This window comes from Neodiprion virginianus, chromosome 4, assembly GCF_021901495.1.
Source record: "Neodiprion virginianus isolate iyNeoVirg1 chromosome 4, iyNeoVirg1.1, whole genome shotgun sequence".
Taxonomy (NCBI): Eukaryota; Metazoa; Arthropoda; class Insecta; order Hymenoptera; family Diprionidae; genus Neodiprion; species Neodiprion virginianus.
In genome coordinates this window covers 19,025,678-19,049,477 of record NC_060880.1, presented here as the reverse complement: position 1 = coordinate 19,049,477, position 23,800 = coordinate 19,025,678, and the positions used below count along the sequence as shown (strand labels likewise).

General features: G+C 35.0%; 2 protein-coding genes across 7 annotated transcripts in view; one reads left to right on the top strand and one right to left on the bottom strand.

Moving 5' to 3' along the window:
• LOC124302581 (tetraspanin-1) overlaps positions 1-14,089 on the top strand; it is a 28,616-nt gene extending 14,527 nt beyond the window's left edge. For all 4 annotated transcript variants that reach the window (XM_046758882.1, XM_046758879.1, XM_046758880.1 and 1 more), the window contains 6 exons: positions 6,719-6,847; positions 7,458-7,532; positions 8,552-8,659; positions 8,927-9,091; positions 9,283-9,424; positions 11,951-14,089. In XM_046758882.1, the coding sequence (XP_046614838.1) occupies positions 6,719-6,847; positions 7,458-7,532; positions 8,552-8,659; positions 8,927-9,091; positions 9,283-9,424; positions 11,951-11,976 (645 nt within the window). In that variant the 3' untranslated portion in view covers positions 11,977-14,089. The remainder of the gene's footprint in view (positions 1-6,718; positions 6,848-7,457; positions 7,533-8,551; positions 8,660-8,926; positions 9,092-9,282; positions 9,425-11,950) is intronic.
• On the bottom strand, positions 13,420-23,747 carry LOC124302575 (mediator of RNA polymerase II transcription subunit 14). 3 transcript variants are annotated; one of them, XM_046758867.1, is made up of 25 exons: positions 23,624-23,747; positions 23,107-23,321; positions 22,451-22,583; positions 21,993-22,166; positions 21,779-21,904; positions 21,533-21,712; positions 21,243-21,436; positions 21,036-21,153; positions 20,817-20,958; positions 20,539-20,743; positions 20,307-20,466; positions 20,017-20,224; positions 19,566-19,771; positions 18,661-18,907; positions 18,395-18,538; positions 18,130-18,273; positions 17,873-18,045; positions 17,572-17,766; positions 17,233-17,487; positions 16,901-17,144; positions 16,368-16,738; positions 16,055-16,213; positions 15,715-15,984; positions 15,356-15,619; positions 13,420-14,899 (listed from the first exon to the last, which is right to left on the bottom strand). In XM_046758867.1, exons 2-25 carry the CDS (start codon positions 23,253-23,255, stop codon positions 14,735-14,737), a joined length of 4,626 nt encoding a protein of 1,541 aa, XP_046614823.1. In that variant the 5' UTR covers positions 23,256-23,321; positions 23,624-23,747; the 3' UTR covers positions 13,420-14,734. The 3 variants fall into 3 exon arrangements, with proteins under 3 accessions (XP_046614823.1, XP_046614826.1, XP_046614824.1); XM_046758870.1 differs by having other exon boundaries at positions 19,566-19,738; XM_046758868.1 differs by having other exon boundaries at positions 23,107-23,274.
• Between the last annotated feature and the right edge of the window lie 53 nt (positions 23,748-23,800).

Genomic DNA, 23,800 nt, shown 5'->3' with positions numbered 1-23,800 from the left:
ACATTTAACATTGCCGCACACGTATACTTTCTATGCGCATGTACATTCATATCTGAGAACTCTTTAATCGTATGAAATGTTTCATCTTGCGGGCAGGTAAGACAGCGTGACGCGTAACGTTGCGCGTCGTGTAGAAAGTATAAACCATAACGAATGTATGTAAAAAAAAAAATTAAATTAAAAAGACGAAAAGAAAACAATATAAAAAACACTTTTATACATACGCAATCTGCACTGCACTATTTACGTGAAAAACACACACTGCAGAGCTGTAATATATTATGCTTTCAGATTCTCAATTACAAACATATATGCACATGTGTAATTTATACATATATATATGTATACACAGGGGAAAGTGTGACGTGAAACTTTGCTCTGATATATTATATGTATCATGTATGTATACGTATATATATATATATATACACATGTGCGAATCAGCTGTTAGTTACTTGTACAGTTATGCAATGATGAAATTTTCTACACAAATTAGTTACTCGTTTATATGTTTAATACATAGGTATAAGTCGAATACAATTATTATTACATTGTTTTTATTATCAGAGAATCGGAAATAATTGAATTTACCTTTTTATACATTCTTCTTATACATACCTATATGTATAATGTAGTACATACAATATGCCATACCTTGATAACGATCCTGGCAAAACATCGTTTTTTGTATTTTTTTTTTTTTTTTCTCTGGAAATGGGTAGCAGAGCCACTGCAGCCCTTTTTTCCTTATTTATAATGTATGCACATTCGCGCACGCACATACATACATACATGCATACATACATACATACATACATACATACATACATACGTTCGCATTTGTCAAGCCCGAATGAACAATCAATATCTTCCTAACAACGGGCTCGGACATTATTATCATTGTCGTTGCTGTTGTTGTTGTTATTATTATTTTTACATTTTTTTTTTTCCTCGCATTTTTTTTTATCCATCAGTCGTCACCCTTCCTTCACGCTTCTCACTCACACATTCTCAGTCTCGCTCTTTGCGCAACCCTTCATTTCATTCTGGGGTAGGTAGGTATTACATATATACATACATACATATCTATATCCTATGGCTATAATCTATGGTCATTGCCCTGTTTCCGCATATCGTGCGACTGACTACTGCACTCAGGCAGCAACAATCAGACGGTCTCTATATGTCTTTCGCTCGTTACGTTCTGTACTCCCCCCCCCCCCGCCCTTTTTTCCAACATATTATTCACGACAGATTAATGTTTATTGCTGCAATTGTTGTCATACGGAATTTCAAACGCCGCATACGTATCCATCGTACAATAATGTGTTAATTAATTCAACGAAATTATTTTAACGTAACGCGAAAGAATTATAATTATCAACATACTCTGCACAAATATACGCTTGTAACTTGTGCGATTGTTCGTAAGTTTTCTTTCACTTTTGGAAAATACGTAACAAATATTTTATCGATTTGTTATTGCGCTCTGCTTCACTATATGTATATCAATAACTTCTCGGTTAAAAATATTTTTGTAATTTGTAAAATTGGCACACAGCTTGGCGGGGGGGGGGGGGGGGGTCATAATAATCACGTTACTACAACAGGGTCCGTCTCACATTTCTCCGTCAATTCAATTAGCGGATCGCTAATCGAACGGGGTGGTACAATGTATATAATGCGAACGTATATAGGTATTTGGGTACCGTACGTATGTATACAATACGTATATAATACAGGTATGCGTAAAGTATCGTTACATAGGATAAAACGACGTTGAAGGTGCGTACGTATAACCTATGTATTTACAAGGTATATGTGTACGTGTGCACATTATACAGCAGTTACAGAGGCGTATAATTTAAGGGATAGGCTGCGAAGGCAGTTGGCACACCTGTTTCGAAAGCGTGATCGTTAAGCCAATGCGGCGATGTGATAGGTATAAATTCTCACGAAGAAGAAAAGGAATTGTAGAAGAAGAAGAAAACTTGACCACTCACATTTTTTTATTAATAATAATAATAATTATTGTTGTTGTTATGCGCGAAGGTGGATTATCATTATCATCATCATCATCATCATCTCCATTATTATTCTTATTACTATTATTATTACAATCCCGTAAGAGTATAAACTATAAACTGTTGCTTGTTCCTTCTCTTATGCATACACACTAGAGTGGTCCTTATTAAGGTGGTGACGAGTCTTTTCCGAACGCCCCTCCCAAAAATAAATATTAAGTAAATCAAAAACAATTCCTAATTTTTTTCAGATTTTTATCTCAACTCTAAACCCGTGCCTGTAAGAGGGAGAATTTCCCCATTTAAAATACACGTGTTTTGGACACATTCTCAGTATACATTTTATTGCAAGAGTAATAATGTTGAAAATAAATCTATAACCGCGAGGTTTTACCGGGCATTGATTGTAATGTGGGAGAAAAAAATTCACGACGTTATGTTAAAAGTATATCCGAAACACGTGTTGTTTTAAAGGCGGAAATTCTCCCTCTTAAAGGCACGGGTTAGAGTTGAGATAGAAATACGAAAAAAATTGAGAGTTGGTTTTTGAATTATTTGAAGATGGTTTGGGGGATGGTGTGAAAAAAAATTGTCAACGCCGTAAATAAGGATCACCCTAATACATACATATTTATAATATATATTGCTCAAAATAATTATTCTTTTTATTGTATTATTTACCTTATCTACGTAATACATGTCCTTAACAATGTGAAGGAAAAACGAGAAAACAACGATATTGCTATTTCTCGGCAAAATGATCTAGGAAAGTCAGCGTGAAAATCTAGACTTTTTTTTTTCTCTCTCTCTCTCTCTTCGACTCACAATATTTTGTACAATTGTTATGATACATTAGATTTTGATTTACGCAGGGTAGCGTAGAAAAAAAATTAAGAAAATTCTGTTAATCAAAATTAAATGAAGCCAATTGTACAAAAAATTGTTGAGATTGCTTGTTGCGCGGCGTTGAATTCTAAAATAGAAAAAAAAAAGAAAAAGAAACATCACATGTCGTACAAATTTTCACGCTGACTGAATTCTTGAGATCATTTTACAGAAAATTCGGTATAACGTTGATTTCTCATTTCTTTTCATCAATCTTATACGGAGGATAAAATATGGGGAGAAACGAAAAGCTGAGAAAATTGAGTAACGCTGCACCTTTTTTTCACGCATGCCTCGTATCGCATACATACGTAAATACATACGTATACACATATGTACATACATCATACACAGAGCGGGAAATAAAGACACGTGATCATCTTATAAGCTCTTTCTCCTTTTCACCTCGGGGGATATAACGGGTATACACGTTATGTACACATACCTGACTATACATACCTACAACCTATGTGAAATGCACGTGGCAGGTATACGTATACGTGTAAGATGTTTTGGCCGACATGTGTGAAATATATATATATATATATACAATAACTTTGTATGCGTACGTAATGTTGAAAATTGAATGAAAAAACGTAACCAGAAATTGTCCGTTGCAGTTACTTTTTGACATCCGCTGTTCTATGTCAATATTGTAATTTTGATTTACGTGTTATGTGTGCGCAAATTGTTACATACAGACAAGCTAACGGGAAACCTGGTGGGGGGGATTCAAGAAAATAAAATGTGTAAGAGAAATACTGAATGTGCCGGTTTTTTTAATCCATTCACGTTTCTCATTCAAAAATTCAGAATCGAATTTTTTATTATATACGCTGAAAATACTTGGCACATTTCTTCTGATCACCTGTATTTTCATCAATTTTATTATATCCATTAAAGATTCTTAATATTGCAAGTATTATACAGACATATGCAATCAAATTTCATGTGATTATTAACTAAATAATAAAAAAAAAAATATATATCACTTAAAATTAAAAGAGAGAAAAAAAAACACTTATATATAGATAACTACAGAGATATAATCAGTTTTTATTTTTATTTTGACTTTTTTTTTTTATACATTAAAAATATATAACCATACTTGGAAATCATTCATATAAATTTTAAAACTGATTGTATTCGTTCAAAACTTATGCATGTATATTTAATTAATAATGACATAACATTTGATTACGGTATAAATATATGTATAATGGATACATAAAATCTTTCGTGTATGAACTACATGTATATAATAATTCGCGATATTGCGCGCTATGACGCGAAAATATCGTGGCTGATTTTAACCGTATATCTTGGGCTGTGTAAATTATATTACTGATCAACAGGTGTCGTGACAAATTGTATTCAATTTAGTAAATAAAATCTGTAGGTAGAACGAAGGAAGGAATTCGCTTGCCTTTTGGCAATGATTTATCAAGTATCGCATTATTAATAATATGGTGGAATATGATTATAATAATTTGTTGGAAAATATAAAGCACTATTTATGAAATTAATTGAGTATTTGCAAAATGTACGAATATACGATGATTATTTCAAAATTGAAGGGAGGGGGTGGTTAAGTACTAATATTATAAACGAGATATTAGATAACGAATTTTCATTTAAAATCGATTTAGAATGGTAAAAAAAATTTGGTAGATTCGGTTTTGTTACATTTTAAAATTGATTGTTTCGTTGGGAAAACTACATTTCTACAGATATTTCCTTTCACCCCCTGAATTTAATTGATTCGATGTTGATAGTTTTAGGAAAAAAAAAAATTGAAGCATATCGTGGTGAAATATTGAAAAATTAATTATTAAACGATATCAACGTGATACAAAGGAAGAAAGGAATTGAAAAAAGGACAAAACGATTATAATCCCAAAAAGTGAAATCGAACGAGTGTGTAACTAGATAACTTATAATTTAACCTGCATTTCAGAGCGATTTGAAAGCAATAATGAGCAATTGTTTGTAATTTTAGTATTTCTTGTTTATACACGGATATAATAATAATAATAATAATAATAATAATAATAATAATAATAATAATAATAATAATTTAACAACTGCAAGTTTGACAAATTGAAGGAAGACAAAAAAGAAAACCTTTATTTCGCACCAGCCAACCTTTATTATATATAATAAAATGTATATGCACACAATGATGATAAAAATGACCGCTTGTTGCAAGCAATATTGAAAAACAGGAACACGTCGATTAGTAATTCTAATCGTCGGATTATAAATCCTTGGTGATTGTGTTTAAATAGTAATTTGTATGTACGATGAGTTCTTTGACGGTTGTTACTCGTTGTATAGTTGCTTAGAATTAATCGAGGTTAACTGCGACGTGTTTCCGTTACTCGCGTGTCTTCGAAAATTATAAATTCTTAATGCACGGGCATAGCTACACGCACCTAATACGTACACCTTCCCACACGCGAACTAGCATACGTGTAGTATATTTTCATATCTATAGCTCTTCAACTAGTATATTAAGATCTATAGTAATAATATTAACAATAATAATGATGATGATGATGATGATGGTGATGATAATAATACCGTTTGTGTGTAACGTTTAAACTTTTACTTTTCGCATGCCTGCAGAAAAAAAATCCGCGTTATATAGACATAAAATGTATATATTATATTTACATTATTATCCTTAATGCTAATAAGACGTAATGACTTTTTCTTTCGAATTGTACACTTTCGTACAATTTATAAAGTTTTCGCGTATATAATTGATCAACTATTATCGGTAATCATTATAATCGTGTCCGTGATTGACGTTTATTAATAATAATAACAACAACAACAACAACAACAACAACAATAATAATATCGTATATACAGCATACATACTTGCATGTATGTGCAATACGTACACATGATTGAACGTCGAGGAAGAAGTCATCGGCTTCCTACGACCCCGTATAATCAAGACGTGTCATTAATTTCCTCTCAAGATTGTCACGATTATCAGTTCTCGCCACTCTCATTGTGTCTAATGTCTTTTGTTGCTGCCGATGCAGAATTAATTTATATATACGTATAGGAGATAAAAATTTGCAAGTGCTGATAATATTCCGTCACTTGAGAGATCAGCTTCCGTGTTTGTTACTGTTAAGAAGATTATCATCCTGCAGAGGTCGATGATCCGTAATTTTCTCAAACATATAAACACTATGCATAAAAAATGGGCTTTCTTTACTGTTTTTTTTTCTTGTTTTTTCTCTTTGATTAGGTTGAATTTTTTTACGTATAATAGCGTTAATGTCACGAGCGGTTTTTGGGAAAAAATCATTACCTTGTAACTTAAGGATAGTCTAATATTAAGTAAATCCGCAATACATGATTCAAAATACACTCATATATTTTAAATGTAAAAATTCAATTTTTCAGTCATTATAAAATTGTAAAACGATGATTTTTTTCTCGTACGTTTCGTTACTTTTTTTCTTTTTACGTCGTTTAAATTATATTTTATATATAACTAGTATATGCACGCAGATATATATCTATAACAAACTGAAGGATTTGTTGTTTTCTTTTGTGAATAACTTTTTTTTGTTTATACAATACACTTCGATTGTTTCGATTCAACGTTTCGTTATTACTTAATAACGACTGCGATAAATTTTATACTTGTTCTCGTAATTTCATCGTACACTTTGAAAAAGCTTGAGAATTTGATATCGTATATACCTATATAAATTTGATATAAAAAGTTAACAAGTAAATGAATAAATGCTTTCAACGATAAATCAGATGGTCGATTATTTCAGCACAAAACTGACGCCCAGGTGATTCAGATGATCGCGTACATCTTAATAGCAGCAGGAGCACTTACTTTCCTCGTAAGTTTTCTCGGCTACTGCGGAGCGATGTTCGAATCTCGTTGTCTTCTGTTTCTCGTAAGTATAATTAATAACAATAACGATAATTATTTCATTACATTTATTTCGAATACGGGCAGAGCCCAATTACACGGTCGACGAAGATCAACGAACAAAATTTTTACAGAGAGACTGAGCGAATGATTTTTAATGGAAATAGGTGTTCACTTAAAGATTATACAGACCGATTGTTACTATAACAAAAATAATAATAATAAAAATAAAAATAAACCACGAGGTTAAGATGAGAACGCGGAGCGCAAGGCCCACAATGAGTAAATAAGGATTTTTAATATTTATGCCGTTGTTGAAATATTTTCAACGCAACTTTACCTCCTCGTACAGTTTACGTACATATGTGTCCTGCTTTATATACACCGTTGTATACATATACGCGATATATATAATGTGTAATTCTCGTATTACGTAGGTTCATAGAATATACCTATTTATACATGTGTATAATTTACGAGGATATTGTATTACATATCCTCCTTGGACGAGATATTATGTACAGTACACATTTTGCGTATGTTTATGTGCGTGACACATGTGCATACGTAAATTTGAATGTTGATATTGACATTGATTAAAACGAATAATATTTCTCTCTTGTTGCATATTTCAGTACGGCGTACTTTTGGTATTGATTTTAGTACTTCAGTGCATCGCCGTGGGACTTGCCTTCGGATTTAGACAAGAGGTAAGCGAGTACTGCAACACGTTAGTGTAATCTCTTATGTACTAAACGTTATATACTAGAATGTAACTACATGTATGCTCGGTCGATACTAGACCAACTGCTAAATAATTAATTACACGATGATACGCAAGCATCGTGTTGAAAGTAAAGAAAAACTGATGAAACGTATAATTGTAACATAATATATGCATGATTACGATTAAAAACTTTTGGTCGTTTTATCGTACTGTGCTGGTTAAAAATGTAGAATTTTATTTTCTAATTAAATGGAAATTTGAATAACACTATTGAAATACCAAACTTAACAAATGACACATTGTTAAACATAATATTTTAAAATTCAATAGATTCGTATAAGAATTCTTGCGGCGCAATGAAAATTTATTTTATCATAACAATTGAACTCGATGAAAGGTTTTTCTCGGTCGGTCTGAATAATGTAGATCATATACTGTTTACAGAGTATCGCTGTAAGTTGTGTGATACGTACGTATATTAAGGTGGTCCTTAAAAAGCTCACTTTTGAATTTCGACCAGCGCGTCCTCCAAATCGGCTTCACATAATTCAAAAATAATTCCCAGATTATTTCAGATTTATATCTCAATTCCAACCCGTGCTCCAAAGAAGTGGGTTTCCCCATTCAACGCCGAAAATCACTTTGCATTGCCATATCGAAATCAAATGACTTTTTAGATTTCGCACCTCCATATTGGATCCGCCATTTTGAATTATTTCAGATTCATAATCAGCAACCCAAGAAAATCTTTTATACCAAATTTCACCTAAATCCGTTCGGTAGAGTTGGTGTGCCTCTGAAAGGGTTGAATGGAATCCACCCTCTTTGGGGAACGGGTTAGAGTTGAGATAAAATCTGAAAAATTAGGGAGTTATTAAAGTTATAATTATCGGGCGCACCGGTCGAAATTCAAAAATGACCTTTTTAAGGACCACCCTAGTCTGTATATATATATATATAAATATATGTATATGTGTATGTATGTTTTTTCTGTATTTCTAGGCTGAGAGCGAAACTTTGAAGATCCTCAAGTCTACGATTTCAGAATATTACGCGCCATCCGATAAGGCAGAAACAGTCACCGTTATTTGGGATGGAATAATGACACAGGTATAGGAATTAATTACATGTCCTGAGATATCCTAAAACTGGAGTCATAAAGATGAATAAAAACGATTGTTTGGGTTTTGAATATCCCTTATGAGATACATTGTGTCTGTGCAGTATACAAGTTATATCCGAAGAGAAATTTATAACATACAAATCATTCATTTTTACACCAATTCGATTTTTGGACGAAACAAATTTCATCATTGTTAAAATTTACTTATATAAATATGTATATGTATGTTACGTATATTTCCATCCTTTAAACAGCTTCATTGTTGCGGCGTTGAGAATTACAACGATTTTCGCACTAGTAAAAATTGGACCTCATCTGGTAAAATGGTACCTGAATCATGCTGCATGAAGGAGGATGGACGACTAAAGGATAGCAATTGCCCCGTTTCACCGTCGTCAACTAACTCATACTATCAGACGGTATGTTGTGTATGTGACGAGTGAAATTTTTTACTTACAAAAACTTACGAAACAAGAAAGAAATAATCAATAACGGTATGATTCAAACGCTCTCATTGTTTGATTTTTTTCTTTCTTTTTTTGTACCTTTGTAATTGCCAACATACATCTAACAATGTGTATTTCTTTTTTTCTTTTGCAAATCTATAAAGGGATGCTACGAGGCGATGGTCAAAGTTATCGAAGATAGTGCAGCGATAGTAATCGGCGTCGCAGCTACACTGGCATTCGTCGAATTGTTGGTCATCACCCTGGCTTTGTATCTCGCATGCTGTTATTGGCGCCCACAACATGGTAGGCTTGGGATCAAAGTCAGTTATTAAGGGAGAAAAAAAAAATGCGCTGTCAAAAAGAATTACAATGTTGAAAGAAAAACGATACGATTGGCACGATTTATCAGGTATTACGGTGTATATATCACAAAATTTTGGAGTGGCGGCAGGGGGGAGGGGGTGAAAAGATAGAAAAAAAAAAATAATGGTCCAAAGAGCTGATGAGAACTATACTAGGTATGTATAAGATAAACCATTTTCAAATCGTCTTTCGTATATGTTCTTTTCATCTTCGCAATTACAAAGGTATACGTAACAAATAATGTTATTATTAATGCTTGAAAAGAAATAGAAAAAGAACAAAAAAAATGTATAAAAAGACGCTTTGCTTTCATTTTTCTCATATATTATACGCTAGTCTTCATTGCTCTATTTAAATGATATTTTACGTAACATAATAATAATGATAATAATGGATACGGGCTCGGTTTGGTTTGATAAGTTGGACGTATAATTATAAGTACATTTTTTTTTATGGTGAGGCGCTAACCTGGTTTGAACAAAAAAAAAAAAAAATGGTGAACATTGGAAGAATGACTTTTCTTCTGGTCAAGTGTACAGCATTCTACTCCTCATTTTCTCGTAAATTAATCCATGGTCATTGTGTACTTTAATCGGTAATTTTGCTTTCTCTTTATTATCCGAATTACAGCTATAATTTAACTCCTCGAAATCTTTCTCTTCAAATACTAGATTCTAAAAGCACAACAATTATTTTGCCATAAATGCAAAAGAATCACATAAAGTTTCGTTTCTCTTTCCGCAGAGCTTGTAACAAAGATTCTAGAAATTCATATAATATACAAAATAAATAGTGAATTTACGGATCGAAGTTTTCGAGACAGAAATTCAATCAATACAATTACTTAGCGAACGTTGAGAGTTATATTAATATATTGCAGAGTAAAACTTGTAACGATTTTTTTTCTATCTTTGTTTGCTCTAATTGTATTTTGTAATATTCGATTGATATTGTTAATAAAATAACAGTAATGTTTTAGCTTGTGTAGACGTAACGCCAAGGCAGTTGGCCTGGTGAAATGTGGGATTGGAGAGTGATCCATCCGAAAGCAGAGTGGGAGATAATGGGAATATAGTCTCTAGAGTTTGGTTTCAAGTAAGAATGATGCGAAGGTGTCAACTGGTAGTTGACCTCTCTTCACTGGCCAGCCCGCAGTTAACACGGTCCCTTTATTACCAGGAGCATTTAATATTATTATCATATAGTGTATACATATTCACCTTGTACCCACTCTTACGCATGACACATTTTTAAACCTCACATACCTATGCATTACATATATTATTCATCCAATGCATACACCACAGCATCATGCATATGCGCATATATTTTTGATTATTACATTTTCTGTTGTACATTTAGACACAACGTAACATATTCCGAATTAATTTTTATCATGGAAATAACATAAACTCCATTAATTGGCTTTTGCTATTTTACGATAACAGCAATAGAAGCATTTTCTACAAAGAAAACAAAAACACTAACCGAAAAACGAAAACCCTAGTAGGGATATAAAAATTTTACGACAGTATATTTATGACCGTGCCAATCTGTATAAGACTGAATATTTGAATAATACACAAGTCTTTTAAGACGCAGGCTGTGAGTCGAGAAACGTAAAAAAAAATTTTTCACAGTTTGTCTCTCCTTCACTTGACGAATTCAGTGCTGCCAGAATTTGCTATGAATTTGCATTATAGTTTTTTTTTATGTTCCTTTTTTTCTTCATTGCTATCGACTAGATTCAAACCCGATAAAAGCAAAAGAAGAAAAAAAACTTGTCACTTTTTTGGGTGTACCAATTCTTTTTTCTTCCTTTATTGCTTCTTATTGCTGTAAACATACAGCCCTGGATAACGATGTGAGAGTAGATAAGAAAAGAAAATATTACCAAATTCCGAGATTCATTTACGTAACTGTTATTTCTTACGCGCTCTAGACGATGACAACGATAGTAATGGTTGTGTGTAATTTCTGGTAAACTGTGTTTCTAACCACCACCATATTGGTCGGAATATAGGTCGAAGTTTTTCGTAAATGAATTCCTTCACAGAATTCGAATACTCGAATTATTCCCAGGGTCGACTTGTATTTGGGACTTTTTTTGTTACTTTATCGACTTAAATTTTGTTCAGGAAGTCTTTTTTTATCGACTCAAAAAGCTTCTTTACTGACCAATTGTCATGAAATTTAACAAATCATAATCCTTGAAAACTCGTTCATCAACAAATTAAAAATGAAGTAGAAAAGCTTCGTTAACACAATAATATAATATTGGAAAAATCATTAATTTTCTTATAAAATTGGAGTTAAATTCCGTTTTTCAACAAAAATTCCTGAACTAAAGTCGAAGAATTGAGGGTCGACTTGTATTCAGACGAATAGGGTATCTATTTTCTTTATCAGCGCACAATCCACACACCGCTGCCGCATATGTATACCCATTAGACGTTTTCGTTACAGTGTTAACTTGTTGGTGCTGCTGTTGACGAGGCAGGCTGAACATTTCACATGGAACACGAAAAAACACTCTGACTTACGAAAATAGTGCCTTCTAGTATACACTGACACAGAGCCCGTAGAGAGTTTGGACGCCTTGCTTGCTTTGATGCAAAATCTCGTAGCCCTTAGTATAAACCCGCCGAGCCAGTAGCTGCAATCATCTGTAATATGCACTACCGACTGACAATGTTGGGTCAAACCTCAGGTTAGCTACGAGTGTAGATTGCGTACATAGTTGTTAGCATTCGTTTGTTCTTCTCTTTTTTTATAATTTTTTTCTGTATTGTTTCGTTCTCTTGTTTTATAAATATCTCTCATCATTTTATGATTGTTTGACAATAGTAATAATTACTGTCTATTATTATTATTATTATTATTATTATTGTTATTGCTGTTATTATTAGTATATGTATTACTTTCCATCCTCGTGCAGATACACGAATTATATCAAGAAGACAACGATTATAATATTCTAAGCACCGCTGTAGATCTGAAAAAAGCTTTTCTTCTGCTCTTTCTGTTTCTTATATAGATACACATACCTATGTATGTACGCACGTAGCTATACATATACTATGTGTATCATTTCTTCTTTCTTTTTGCAATGTATAATAGGTTTCTCTAGTATACATTTGTTAATGTTAAATGTTGATACTGTTTTTATAAACGTACAATTTATTATATGCATATAATGCATTATTATTATTATTATTTTACTACTATTATTATCATCACTATAAATATTACTGTATTTATTTCATTTTTAGTAATTAAGACAGTATTTTTCCCATATTATTAAGATCCTCGCAATAGGAACTATACTAGGTAGGGCAACGAATCTGCGTTTATTTGGATGTCCGACAAAGCCAAGAGCGATTTCTTGTTGTTCATTTTGTTTCATTTCTTTTTTCTATTTCTTTCATCTTTGCGGGGGGCAGTAAACAAGGATTCCCTTTGCAGTATTGAAATATCGTTATGTCAGTCTAAAAATTTCCATAAATATGTTTCATGAAAGCATAAGCGTAAATTTTTTTCATCGTATATCGTTGATATTCATCTTGCTTTTATATCTACCTTACTAAAGAGTATCTGAACGTGACAATCTGTTATTTCCTGCAATATTTTCGTACCAAGTATGAAAAATAATGAATAAAATGTTGAAATTTTTTCTAATTGCTAAAATTTGATTTGTACGTCAGGAAATCGAAGTTTTGAAATAAGGCGATGAATAGATCAATAGCAGGCAATCGAAGAACAAGACGAATCTTATCTCCGTACCAACGCATTCCTGTTGACCCATATTATGTTATAGTTTAATATTAAATTCAGTTTTGTATGTGTAACAAAGCAATTCGTAGGTTTTAAATTAACCCTGTATTAACGAATAGCAGAGCCTCTACTGACTTTCAAAAACTACTTTTTCGTAAATCTTTGTGTCAATCCAGTGACGGTGTATCATTTCATCGCGATTGCCTGTTCCCCCATTGAATTTAGTCTGTGCTTTCGGACGAAAACAACGGTATATATTTATAAATTAAGTTAACGACAAATTAGAACGTTCTGGGGTTAACCGTCTCAAATATGAAATTATTATTATCTTTAGTCGCGTTTTTTGTTTTATTTTTTATTTTCTTTTTTTTTTAATTTTTTTTTTCCTCTCCATTACAACCCACGGCATTTTGTTATATAATTTAATAATTAACGTCGCAAAATACGATCACATTTGTATACAGAGACTGATACCTGACCTAAAAGTGTATATATTTGACGTTCGATAAACAATATACTCTTGATTTATAGATATTATAAAGCATAGCTATTGGATATTAATATTACATAAATTATATAATTATATGCTATGGTGATGATATTATATATTGAGGTATCTTTATTAATTTGTTAAGATTATTAAATGTTTTTGTAAAAACTGTATACAGACACGACATACAGAGACAACGTAAAATAAAAATTTTGTATTATCATTAGGCCTTACGCAACTAGTTGTATACATGTGGGTAACAACAACTATACAGCTGTATTTTACACATATTTTGTATTTAGTATGTACAATATTTTCATACGTGTAATGATTTTGATACAGTGTGAAAAAAAAATTAACACTTAAGCTAACTTAAAAAATTGAATTCTCATTACATTATTTTCTATCAAAAAAAAATAAATCTTTATCATATTATTGAAAAGTTTTTCAGTTGAAAATGTCTTGTAAATCATAAAATTCAAAATCATTACACTTCCTACTTATATTTGATACAAACAACATTGTCACAATAAAAAATGTCCACTTTTCAAAGAATTTTTATGTATCATTTCGATGTTTGTATCAGAGTCAAAATCACAATGAGCTTGCATATGTTCATTAATTATCTGTACACTCGTCTCTGTTTTTTCTCCCCATACAAAAATCATGAGTAAAATTTCAGCAACAGTAAAATTTGGTCCACATGCTGCTAATACGCACACTGTTTGCTCTCTAATATTCAAGATTACTCATTTAAGTGCTTTTGTAAAATTCCGTTATTAATTGACTGAGTATAAAAATAATAATGAACATTGCGACCTGATTTTTGAAATTTATGTCTTATACACTGTAACCTCTGATTGTTCGATGTATATATCAATAATAACAACGAAGATGAATCGACCAGTGATATGAAAACATCAATTCAACCAGGCCGGATAATTATTGGATAAACATTGTGAAATGGGAGGGGAATACAGCAAATCCTATTGCGGTGGTCCACCCATCATACTGACTGGTGGCATGCCTTGAATTCCGTAAGGTCCTTGAGGAGGACCTTGACCTCCCGCCATTGGAGAATGCATCTGCATTGCAGGACTCTGTATTTGCTGAGTAGGAGTGATTTGACCTGCGGCAGGCGACGCCACGACCTAAAACAAAAGGTAAAATGCATATTCAATGATCGTATTCACTTCTTTTTTCCAAGTGCTTTGAGCATGGCGTTACCAGAATCCATCCAATCTTTTTTTGGAAAAAAACCGATTCAATTTGAAATTTTTTGGAATATTATCATTCTGATGCTGGGAATTGCGCTTTGGTTAGCTAGGACGGATAAATTATCACATGAATTGATAATCGAATAATTTGCAAAATATAATCTCAAAGTTGAAAGTTATCTCAAATTAATGAATGAAAAATTTGTACGATATGTATTGAAGTTCTAGCTGACCAAAACGCAATTTCTGACAATAACATGATCATTTTACAAAAATTTTCAAATCGATACGAAATGTTGATGAAAGATTATCCTGGTTCGCGAAAATACTTTTGAATCGGTCACGTGTCCTCGTGCTCAAATGTTCAACATCAATTACTCAATTTGATACCTGAGGCATAACAGGAGTCTCCGATGGTAGTGTGAGATTAGCAAGAAGGTCTCTAACAGCCGGAAACAGCGAACATTCCGTTGGATTTGCGCCATATTCGGCGAATCTTTTTAGTTGTAAGGAAGCTGCGGCCGTCGCAGAAGCCGGACCTGGATCCCGTTTCTCAGCGAGTTGTGTCAAATTGTTGGCCAAATCGTATACCAATGGCAGAACAAGGGAAGGCGTTTCGCCCTGGTAAGGCACGCCTATCCTCGTGATCTGGAGCTTTTTGAGAAAAAAACAAGAACACCGAATAATATTACACATTCCTGATTCAACGCATTTTTAACACTAGTTTAATTGATGAACAGAGAACTCACAAAGAATAAGATTTTGTTTCTGCAGACAAGGACTCCTGCCATTCCAGTTGGAACGATCCGTTCAGCCGAAGGTGGGATCCGCAGGCACCACTGCACCGACCATTTGAGTTGTTGCTGCTGCACGAGGCCTGGGACTAGTTCAAGTTTCGTTATTTGAACAAAGTCCTTCAGGACGTTCAATGGAACGTTGAGCATTTTTCCAAAGCCACACAGGGTGTTGGGCTTATACGGCGGTGCAGCTGCTCTTGTGTCGAAGAATTTTTCAATAATCTGAAATGATATGTGGATGATAATAATACATCTGAATGCATAATATCCAGCATTTTCATTTCGTAATTACCTGTAACTCTTCTAATGTCCACTGATCCTTTTGATCAGGTAACGGCTGGACTTTTATATGCAACGACTGGAGATGCTGCGGATTTAATCCAACTCTGCACTGCAGAGTTTCCACCTTGAAGTGTACGACTCCTGGTTCTGTGCTGTTTATTGCTGTGAACTACGATCATGAATGAGAAAATATTTGTTAATTAGTATCGTTAACTTTTACAACGAAGGTTAAGTTTGCTGAATAATCCCCAATATTGGACCATTTGTCAATCTACTAATTCAAACGCCTGAAAATAAATTTCTCCAGAATATTGTTGACTTACCCCCTCTTCAGTCTGAATGAACCGCTGTAATTGCCTGCGCATATAAACACAGCCGAGAAATCTTTCCAGAGGTGAAAGATCAGGCACAATTAAGCCAGATGGATGGGGTGACGGACAGCACAAAAGTTCTAGCGCCTCGTTTGTGAGAAGAGTTGGAACTGCACCGGCCCAAGACCTTTGAGGTAAAACCCTGGACATATGACTTCCAGATTTGTGGTCGGATGCCTGAGGGCTGTGAAGCGCTGCATGACCTGGGCTTTGACCCGGTCTCGCGGGGGAGGGACGTGGAACGCTTGGGGATCCAGGCCAGTTTGATGCAGCAGGAGACGCCATACTTTGTGAAGAGGGAAACGGACTTCCATCAATGTGCCCTGAAATGGTGCGTTAAATATTATTACATTAACTAAACTGTAATTATAAATCCATTGTAATTGATATTTTGGCAGTGATCATATTTTCAGTTCAAAAAATCACTGTTTCGTCCACTCTTCTTTTCTTCTTTAATTAATTTATTAAAAACGAGGCCGTATTACCTGTTTGCATGTAAGAACTGGCTGGAGAATGCCCGACTTGAACATTACTGCAGGGTCCAGGCGAAGAAGTTGGCATAAGTCCAACGGGACTGGGAACATGCATTGCGTTCAATGGACTGTTGGCTACGAGTCCTCCCGGAGAAGGATGCGGCAGCATATTTGGAGTGTTGGGTGGAAGAGACGGCGGTGAAGCCAAATTGAAAGAAGTGGCCGGACTGCTTCCAAAACTCTGATGCTGTCCAGTCTGTATAGAGTAGAATGCTCGTGGCAATGAGTGAATGGCTTAAATTATTTGAGCACTACCTACAATCATTAAATTATGCAACACTTACTTGTGATATATTAGCCGTATGAGGACTGGCAGGTGTGTGAGGATTGCTTCCCGAGGGCGGAGTCAATGGGGGGTGAAATCTTAGCCCGTCCCTCTGTTGCGCTGGGGATTGAGGCCCTCCCCTGTGATGACTCAGGAATCCGACTCCGCTACCGCCTTCACTGTCCATGGTGACTGGAGATGGTGGATTATCGTCCTCCGACTGAGACCGTCTCCGGAATACGGCGCTCTCGTCAACATATTTGGACAGGAAAGTCTGCAAAATTGGGAAATGGAAAAAATCCCGAGGTTATTTTTATTTATCAATACAAGGTGGAAAACATAATTGATTGAATCGTACCTTCAAACCTGGAGTAGGTGTGAACTCCTCGACGACATTACTCCGATCAAATCGGCTGTATGCTCCATCTCGCAAACTGACCAAACCACTACCTCTGAGTCGCAATTCCAGACAATACATTCCTTGGTAAGCTAACCTAACCAATGTCACACATTGCGGTATGACGGTAAATGTTTGTACCGGAACTTGGGGTCTCTAAAATAATTTAAAAAAGTTACAAGCAGTGTAATTTTATGATTTTAATTTAGTACGATTTAATACACAAGATCGTTAATTCGAACCATGCGTCGATTATACTTACGGAATTATGAACGCCTAGTTGAGGAATCGTTGGTAGCTTACTTATGGATGACAACGGTTGAAGAGTTTCACTCAATATGTGAACTATTTGAGCCAAATTTCTGTAACGGTTTAAATGCGCTTCAAGCTGTTCCTTCATAAGCGAATGCGCGTTTGTTGTGTTATTTGTTGGACCTGCAATAATGGATTTGAAATTAATTCCTTTACTTGTGATAGAATAGAGAAAATTACAATCAGATAATGCAATCTAGAACTCACTCTTTCCAAATACAAATTTGAACGCTTTATCGTTTGTACTCCATTGCAGGGTAACTGTAGCTCTTCTGGTGGGTCCATAAGCTAAGACCAATTTACTATAGCTGTACGATTTAATACTGACCATATTTCGCACATTGTATTTTTCTGAAATAGGACACACAGTTTAGGAGAAAAAAAATTTAAGAATGCACAGTCTACGCTATGTTTCTTCTCGAGTCACGATTAACCATGAACCAAATAAATCATTTTCAAAGTTGTAAATTACCAATTTTGAAATATTCAGCCAGATCGTGAACAATGGAATAGAGGTGGACAATCTGTGCCCAGTCATTAAGCAAGGAATCGACAGTACGAGACACGGCATCTGCGGTTCCCATTTCGTACTGAAAGTAGACGGGTCGACGAAGCCCTGAAAGGTAATATAAGTAAGTTGTGTAACGTTTTGGACACGATGGTAGTCTGAAACTGTCTCAGGAAAGCTTAAATTTGCAAAAAATTCATACAAATAGCTGACTACCAGCTGTACAATACCTTGTTCTTTGGGGTGACTGCTGCTCAGTGGACTACTGTAGAAAACAAATTCTGCCATCCATGTTTTTGCCATTCCTTTACCCTGTACCCTTATCGAAACGCTCAACAGTCTCTTGAGCAGTGCTTGCCATGCAACGCTTGATGCTATACTTGGCAAGGGAGCAGGCAATTGTACAAGTTTGAGAACCAATGCAGTCGCATTTGCCTCCACTTGAAGACCTTGATGAGCTATGTCTCGTTTAGTGAACTGTGATAATAACGAAATCAATTAGTTGCTTACCGGAGTGCTCAAACTGTAGCTTGGAGGCTGCGAACCTGAACATGGTAGAAAATCTTCATTGCGTCAAGAAGAAGGAACGGTAAATATTTGAAAGAAGAGAACTTGAACAAGAAACAAATTCGTATGCCACAAAAATTGACTTCTCTGTATTCGTTTGACTGGAGCACAAATTGCGTAACCTTGTCCACGAGACAAAAATTGAATTTTCAATGTACCCGTTAAACTTCTGTGAAAGGGATTTTTAATAAACAGAAATGTAGTTTAGTTAGGGATTTTTTTGTGCTGGTTTACGTTTTTTGGGGCTCCCCATATTGGTTTCATCAATTCATTGACAACGAAAAATCGAATAAAAAATTCGTTTCACAGAAGCTTAAACAGCACATCGACGAATCGAAAAAGTTTTGGTTTTTGTGTTTCACACATGTCAGTTGCCTGTAAAGGGAGTCACAGTTTCGCAAGTCATGCATTGTTTAAACAGACAGAAGAGTTTTTGTTATAAAGTGGAAATCTGTCAGCTTTCAAATCATATTTTTTCAATTATTTCCTGTCTTTTCTAAGCACATCAAAGATTTTCTACTGCACTTAGATTGGAACCCCTCTAATCAAGTAAACAGACGGGGCAAACCTCTTGAGCAAGGGTAACAAAGGGAATCCTTTCATCGCACAGAGCCACAACATGTGCCAATTCGGGAATGAAGTATGCCGGATGTTTAGGCCGTCTCGCTTGATTGGTTCCGCTTGCGTCTGTCCGGCCACCAGGTCCACCACCCTTACGCTTGCCACCTCCTTTCTCCACTTCTGTAATGCACCCCCCATCTTGATCATTATTCCCTAAAAAATCCATCTGTTAATCCCCCGTAAAATAATTGAAAACCGAACACCAGTACCACACAGTTGGTGGTGCCAGATGTTAATTTTTAGTAAATATAGCGTGTATGAGCGTCTTATCATCAATTACAGCATGTAAGATAAATTTCGTTAATTGTTAGTAGATTTACTTCGAATATTCGTTCACCAATAACACCTTGCAGTTACACTAATATTTTTAAAATTCATTTCTCCCACATTTCTCTTACCACTGTCGACGCTTGTGAATGGCCCGTGAGTTATGACAAATGTGTCAAATTCAATGAGAGTCAAAAGCTTTAGATACATTTTTGGTATTTCTGTTTCTATACTATCATCGTGTGGATCGTCTTCTATCGAACTGTGTTTCACAACCGCAAGATAAAACGAACAGTCAATTTCACACTGCGTCGTATCCTTTTCTTTGAATGCTACTATCTGGAACAATCGTATGCGAACAACGGATCAATATAATCAGATCATCAAATTACGGGTGCATTTGATCCCAATCCTCACTTACCAATATTACATTAGGATGTCTGTGCAGTTGAATGAACATTCTATGTCTGCTGATTTTAGACATGGGATGATCAGGGTGATGAAGCAGAGGCAATCGCTCATGGGGCGTTGCGGGCAGATGTTGCAAAGTTTTTTCACAACGTCTTTGCGTAATCCAGTACCTGTTTCACAAATCACATTAGTAAATGTGAAATGGCTGACTGGTGAAACACTTGGCCATTTTCATTTCGTACCTGAGCTCTGATATCAGTGTCGGGAGCCTAGAATGATCACCGTTCAATGCAGCTGTGAGTTCCGGAACGAGCGGAGCTTCGTATTGCGGTACGTGACACTGAAGCATTCCAGTGTGAGTGTCAACTGTTACCAATAGCAATTCAGCACGTAAACACGGTTGTAGAATCGGCACCGATAGGATGGCCGGAGACCCAGCGAGTGTGCCTAGACAATTTTTAATTTCAAAGTAAACACACTTTGTAAACTATTCAAAAATAATTGAGAAAGTAACACTCACATTCAACATCCTTTAGCATGGACTGCAACTCTTGCTTCAATTCAGAAAGCCTGCTACGCGTTCGAACGTAAATCGTGTGCACTAGGAGACATTCCATCGATAACAAGTCAGATCTTATAGCTCGGTCTGCTATTTCACTTTCCTGTGAAAAATTGAAAAAAATAAATTTACATTTATAAAGAACTAGTTCACAGTTTACATTGTGTTCAAAATACTCACTTTGCTTCCCAGAGAAGGAACATGCACTACTGCTAAAGGTCTAGCAGGGTCGTGTTGATCGACCTGAACCGTGAGACGATAGCCTAATTCTGACCTCGGGTCTTTGCTGGTTAGCTCCCTGTGATTTAAATTTAATGTAAAACAATATTAAGCACAAGTTTCGGGTATATATCGTGAGAAAAATTTTGCTCAAATTTGGTCTCCCACCTCCAATAAGATATAGACAAGCATTTGCCCGCGGTGTATTCGTCGACGTGAATATGGTCGTCCAGTCTGTCACGAATTAGTCGCAGCGTTTGCGAATACAGTACTTCGAGTTGCAGAGATTGGCAAAAGTGGTGGAGAATGTGATAAACTTCTGATAAAGGCATTGTGGCTTCAGCTAATCTCGATTGTACGACCTGGAAATAGTCATTCTTTGGTTTTATCGAGGATATTTTTGGAACAAGGTTCAGTTTTACAAAATCATGCATATTTTTGTAACCCGTAGTTTGTACCTGATGAACGTAGCGGGTTTGAAGCGGATGAACCAAGGCTTTTCCATCACCAGTTTCCCTGTCAGAAACTAATATTTCCAATTCTAATAGCCGCCACGGTACTGTTGCTCCATCTCCCATCACGGTTAATGAAACCGAAAATTCTTGTTCGACTAAAAATGTTACTCGGCCTGCCTCGATCTGTAATGATAATAACATTCAGCGATTGAAATTAACATCAATGCTATTAGTTTGTGATTTAGTTACCTTCAAGTTACGCATTTGCGGCAATAAATTTCCAGTTACTAATCGATGCTGAATCACTTGGTTCAAGCGCTGTAATGTACTCCTTTTTTCGGATGGTGTAATTGGGTCAGGAGGTACTATTCTTTCCTAAGTACGATTTAGTATCAGTTTTACATGTTTATTAGATATCCATGATCACTAACAAATGTGTACATTTTTTTTCATCAATACATACTCTGATGCAAGCAGGTAACCGACTGTATGTTCCTGTGGTCAGAACTTCAACGGCTGCCGGTATGTGAAAATTTGGTAGTCTGGCATGGACCAGAGTTTCACGTGCCATTCTAGCCAGCATATCGGCAGTGTCGACAAAGAGGAGAGATTGTTTGTCTAGAAAGGCCATTATATGCTGAGAACAAATGAATGAGTAATAAATGAATACTGATCATGTATTATTTGCCTGATTCTTATTAAACAATATTAATATTTATGAACATAAGTAATGTATTTATGGAACCGTGTCTATAACAATTTCCGTATTTTTAATTTTTACGTATTGATTTTTAGTCTTTACTTGAAATGTTTAATCAAATAGCAATATACATGTTTCAATGAATTTATAACTACCGTATGACGGAATTTAAAATATAATTAGATTATGGAATAATGAATCAAATTAATGTTTTCACTTACCGCCGACTTATCTACTTTCGAAGCGCTGTTTGCCCATTTTACCAGAGCTAACAAACGAACAAATAACTGACGAGTTCTCGCCGAAAAGTTATAGATCTCAATTTTCCTTTCCATGTCAGTTTTGCGCGGCAGTCTGAAATTGCAAATCATTGTGAAGCTGAGAAAAGTCGAAACCGGGTATAAAAGTTCCTCTGTATTGCTAATTACTCATCTGATATGAAATTCATTTATCTGATGGGACGTAGAATGTTTAATGTTTTCTAGCTTAATTGAAGCTAAATTTGAATTTTGACAGATTTTATTTTTTGTTAGTATAAGTTGCATTGAGTAACACAAACATCTAATTTTGTTTCGCTTTTTTATCAAATTCGCGTTATGGTTATTATATTTGCTAAACACGCTCATCTGTTTATTTTATTAATAATTTTTTATGTTTTTGTCAGGGCATGGCTCGTTGAAAAAGAAATAAACAAATAAATAAATAATTTATTAGCGTTTCAAGATCTTTCCCAACCGAATGAGAAATGTCAGCCTATAATTTGTGTTCGTGTTTGTTATTTTGTTTTTAAGTAGCTACGATATAAATGTTTATTATATTATACGATTAATTCTATTAAACAACAATGTATAAGTATTATTCTCTTGTTGGTACATACAATTCAGCAAGGACGGTTAGCTCATGGTATGTTCTTTGGATAATGAAGTCGATGAGCATTCCAAGCGAAATCGATCCACCGCGATTTCCTTCCTGAGGTATATTATTGGCTACCGGAGTCTGGTGCCCTTCCAAAGGAACTGGCGCCATTTTTGCAGATATTTATCCTCTAGTGAGTAAAAAATTTCGCCAAGAGCTTTGAAGCAATTTGAAAACCTATGCAAGAGGTTAGGTTACATTAACAAAACAAGATGCAATACAACCACTGCGCAATGCGTCTAGTCAGTCAAACCAATTTCCATATTTCTGGGTCAGTTTTGGATTCAGGCTCAAAAAACATTTACGCTTTGGTTTGACAATCATAACGGGAAACAAGACTCCAAAGAATCGTGTTGCCATAGCAAGTGGAAAAAAAATAATCGTATAATTTTAGTGGGTGGAGTATTTACTCAATAGGTAAAGCGTGGCCGAAATTGATATGATAAAGTTTGCGTGAATTGTATAAACTCGAGACTTACCTGTGTACTGTTTATTATTATTTTACATTCACCAGACAACCAAACTGACTAACGTTTACATACGCTGCCATTTTCGCGGCAAGTGATCTTGATCACGGTCTTACGTACCAGGTCTGGCAACGAAGCCAATTTTCTACAGAGCGGTGTGGTTCTCTTGCTGTCCGTGGTTTTTAGTGT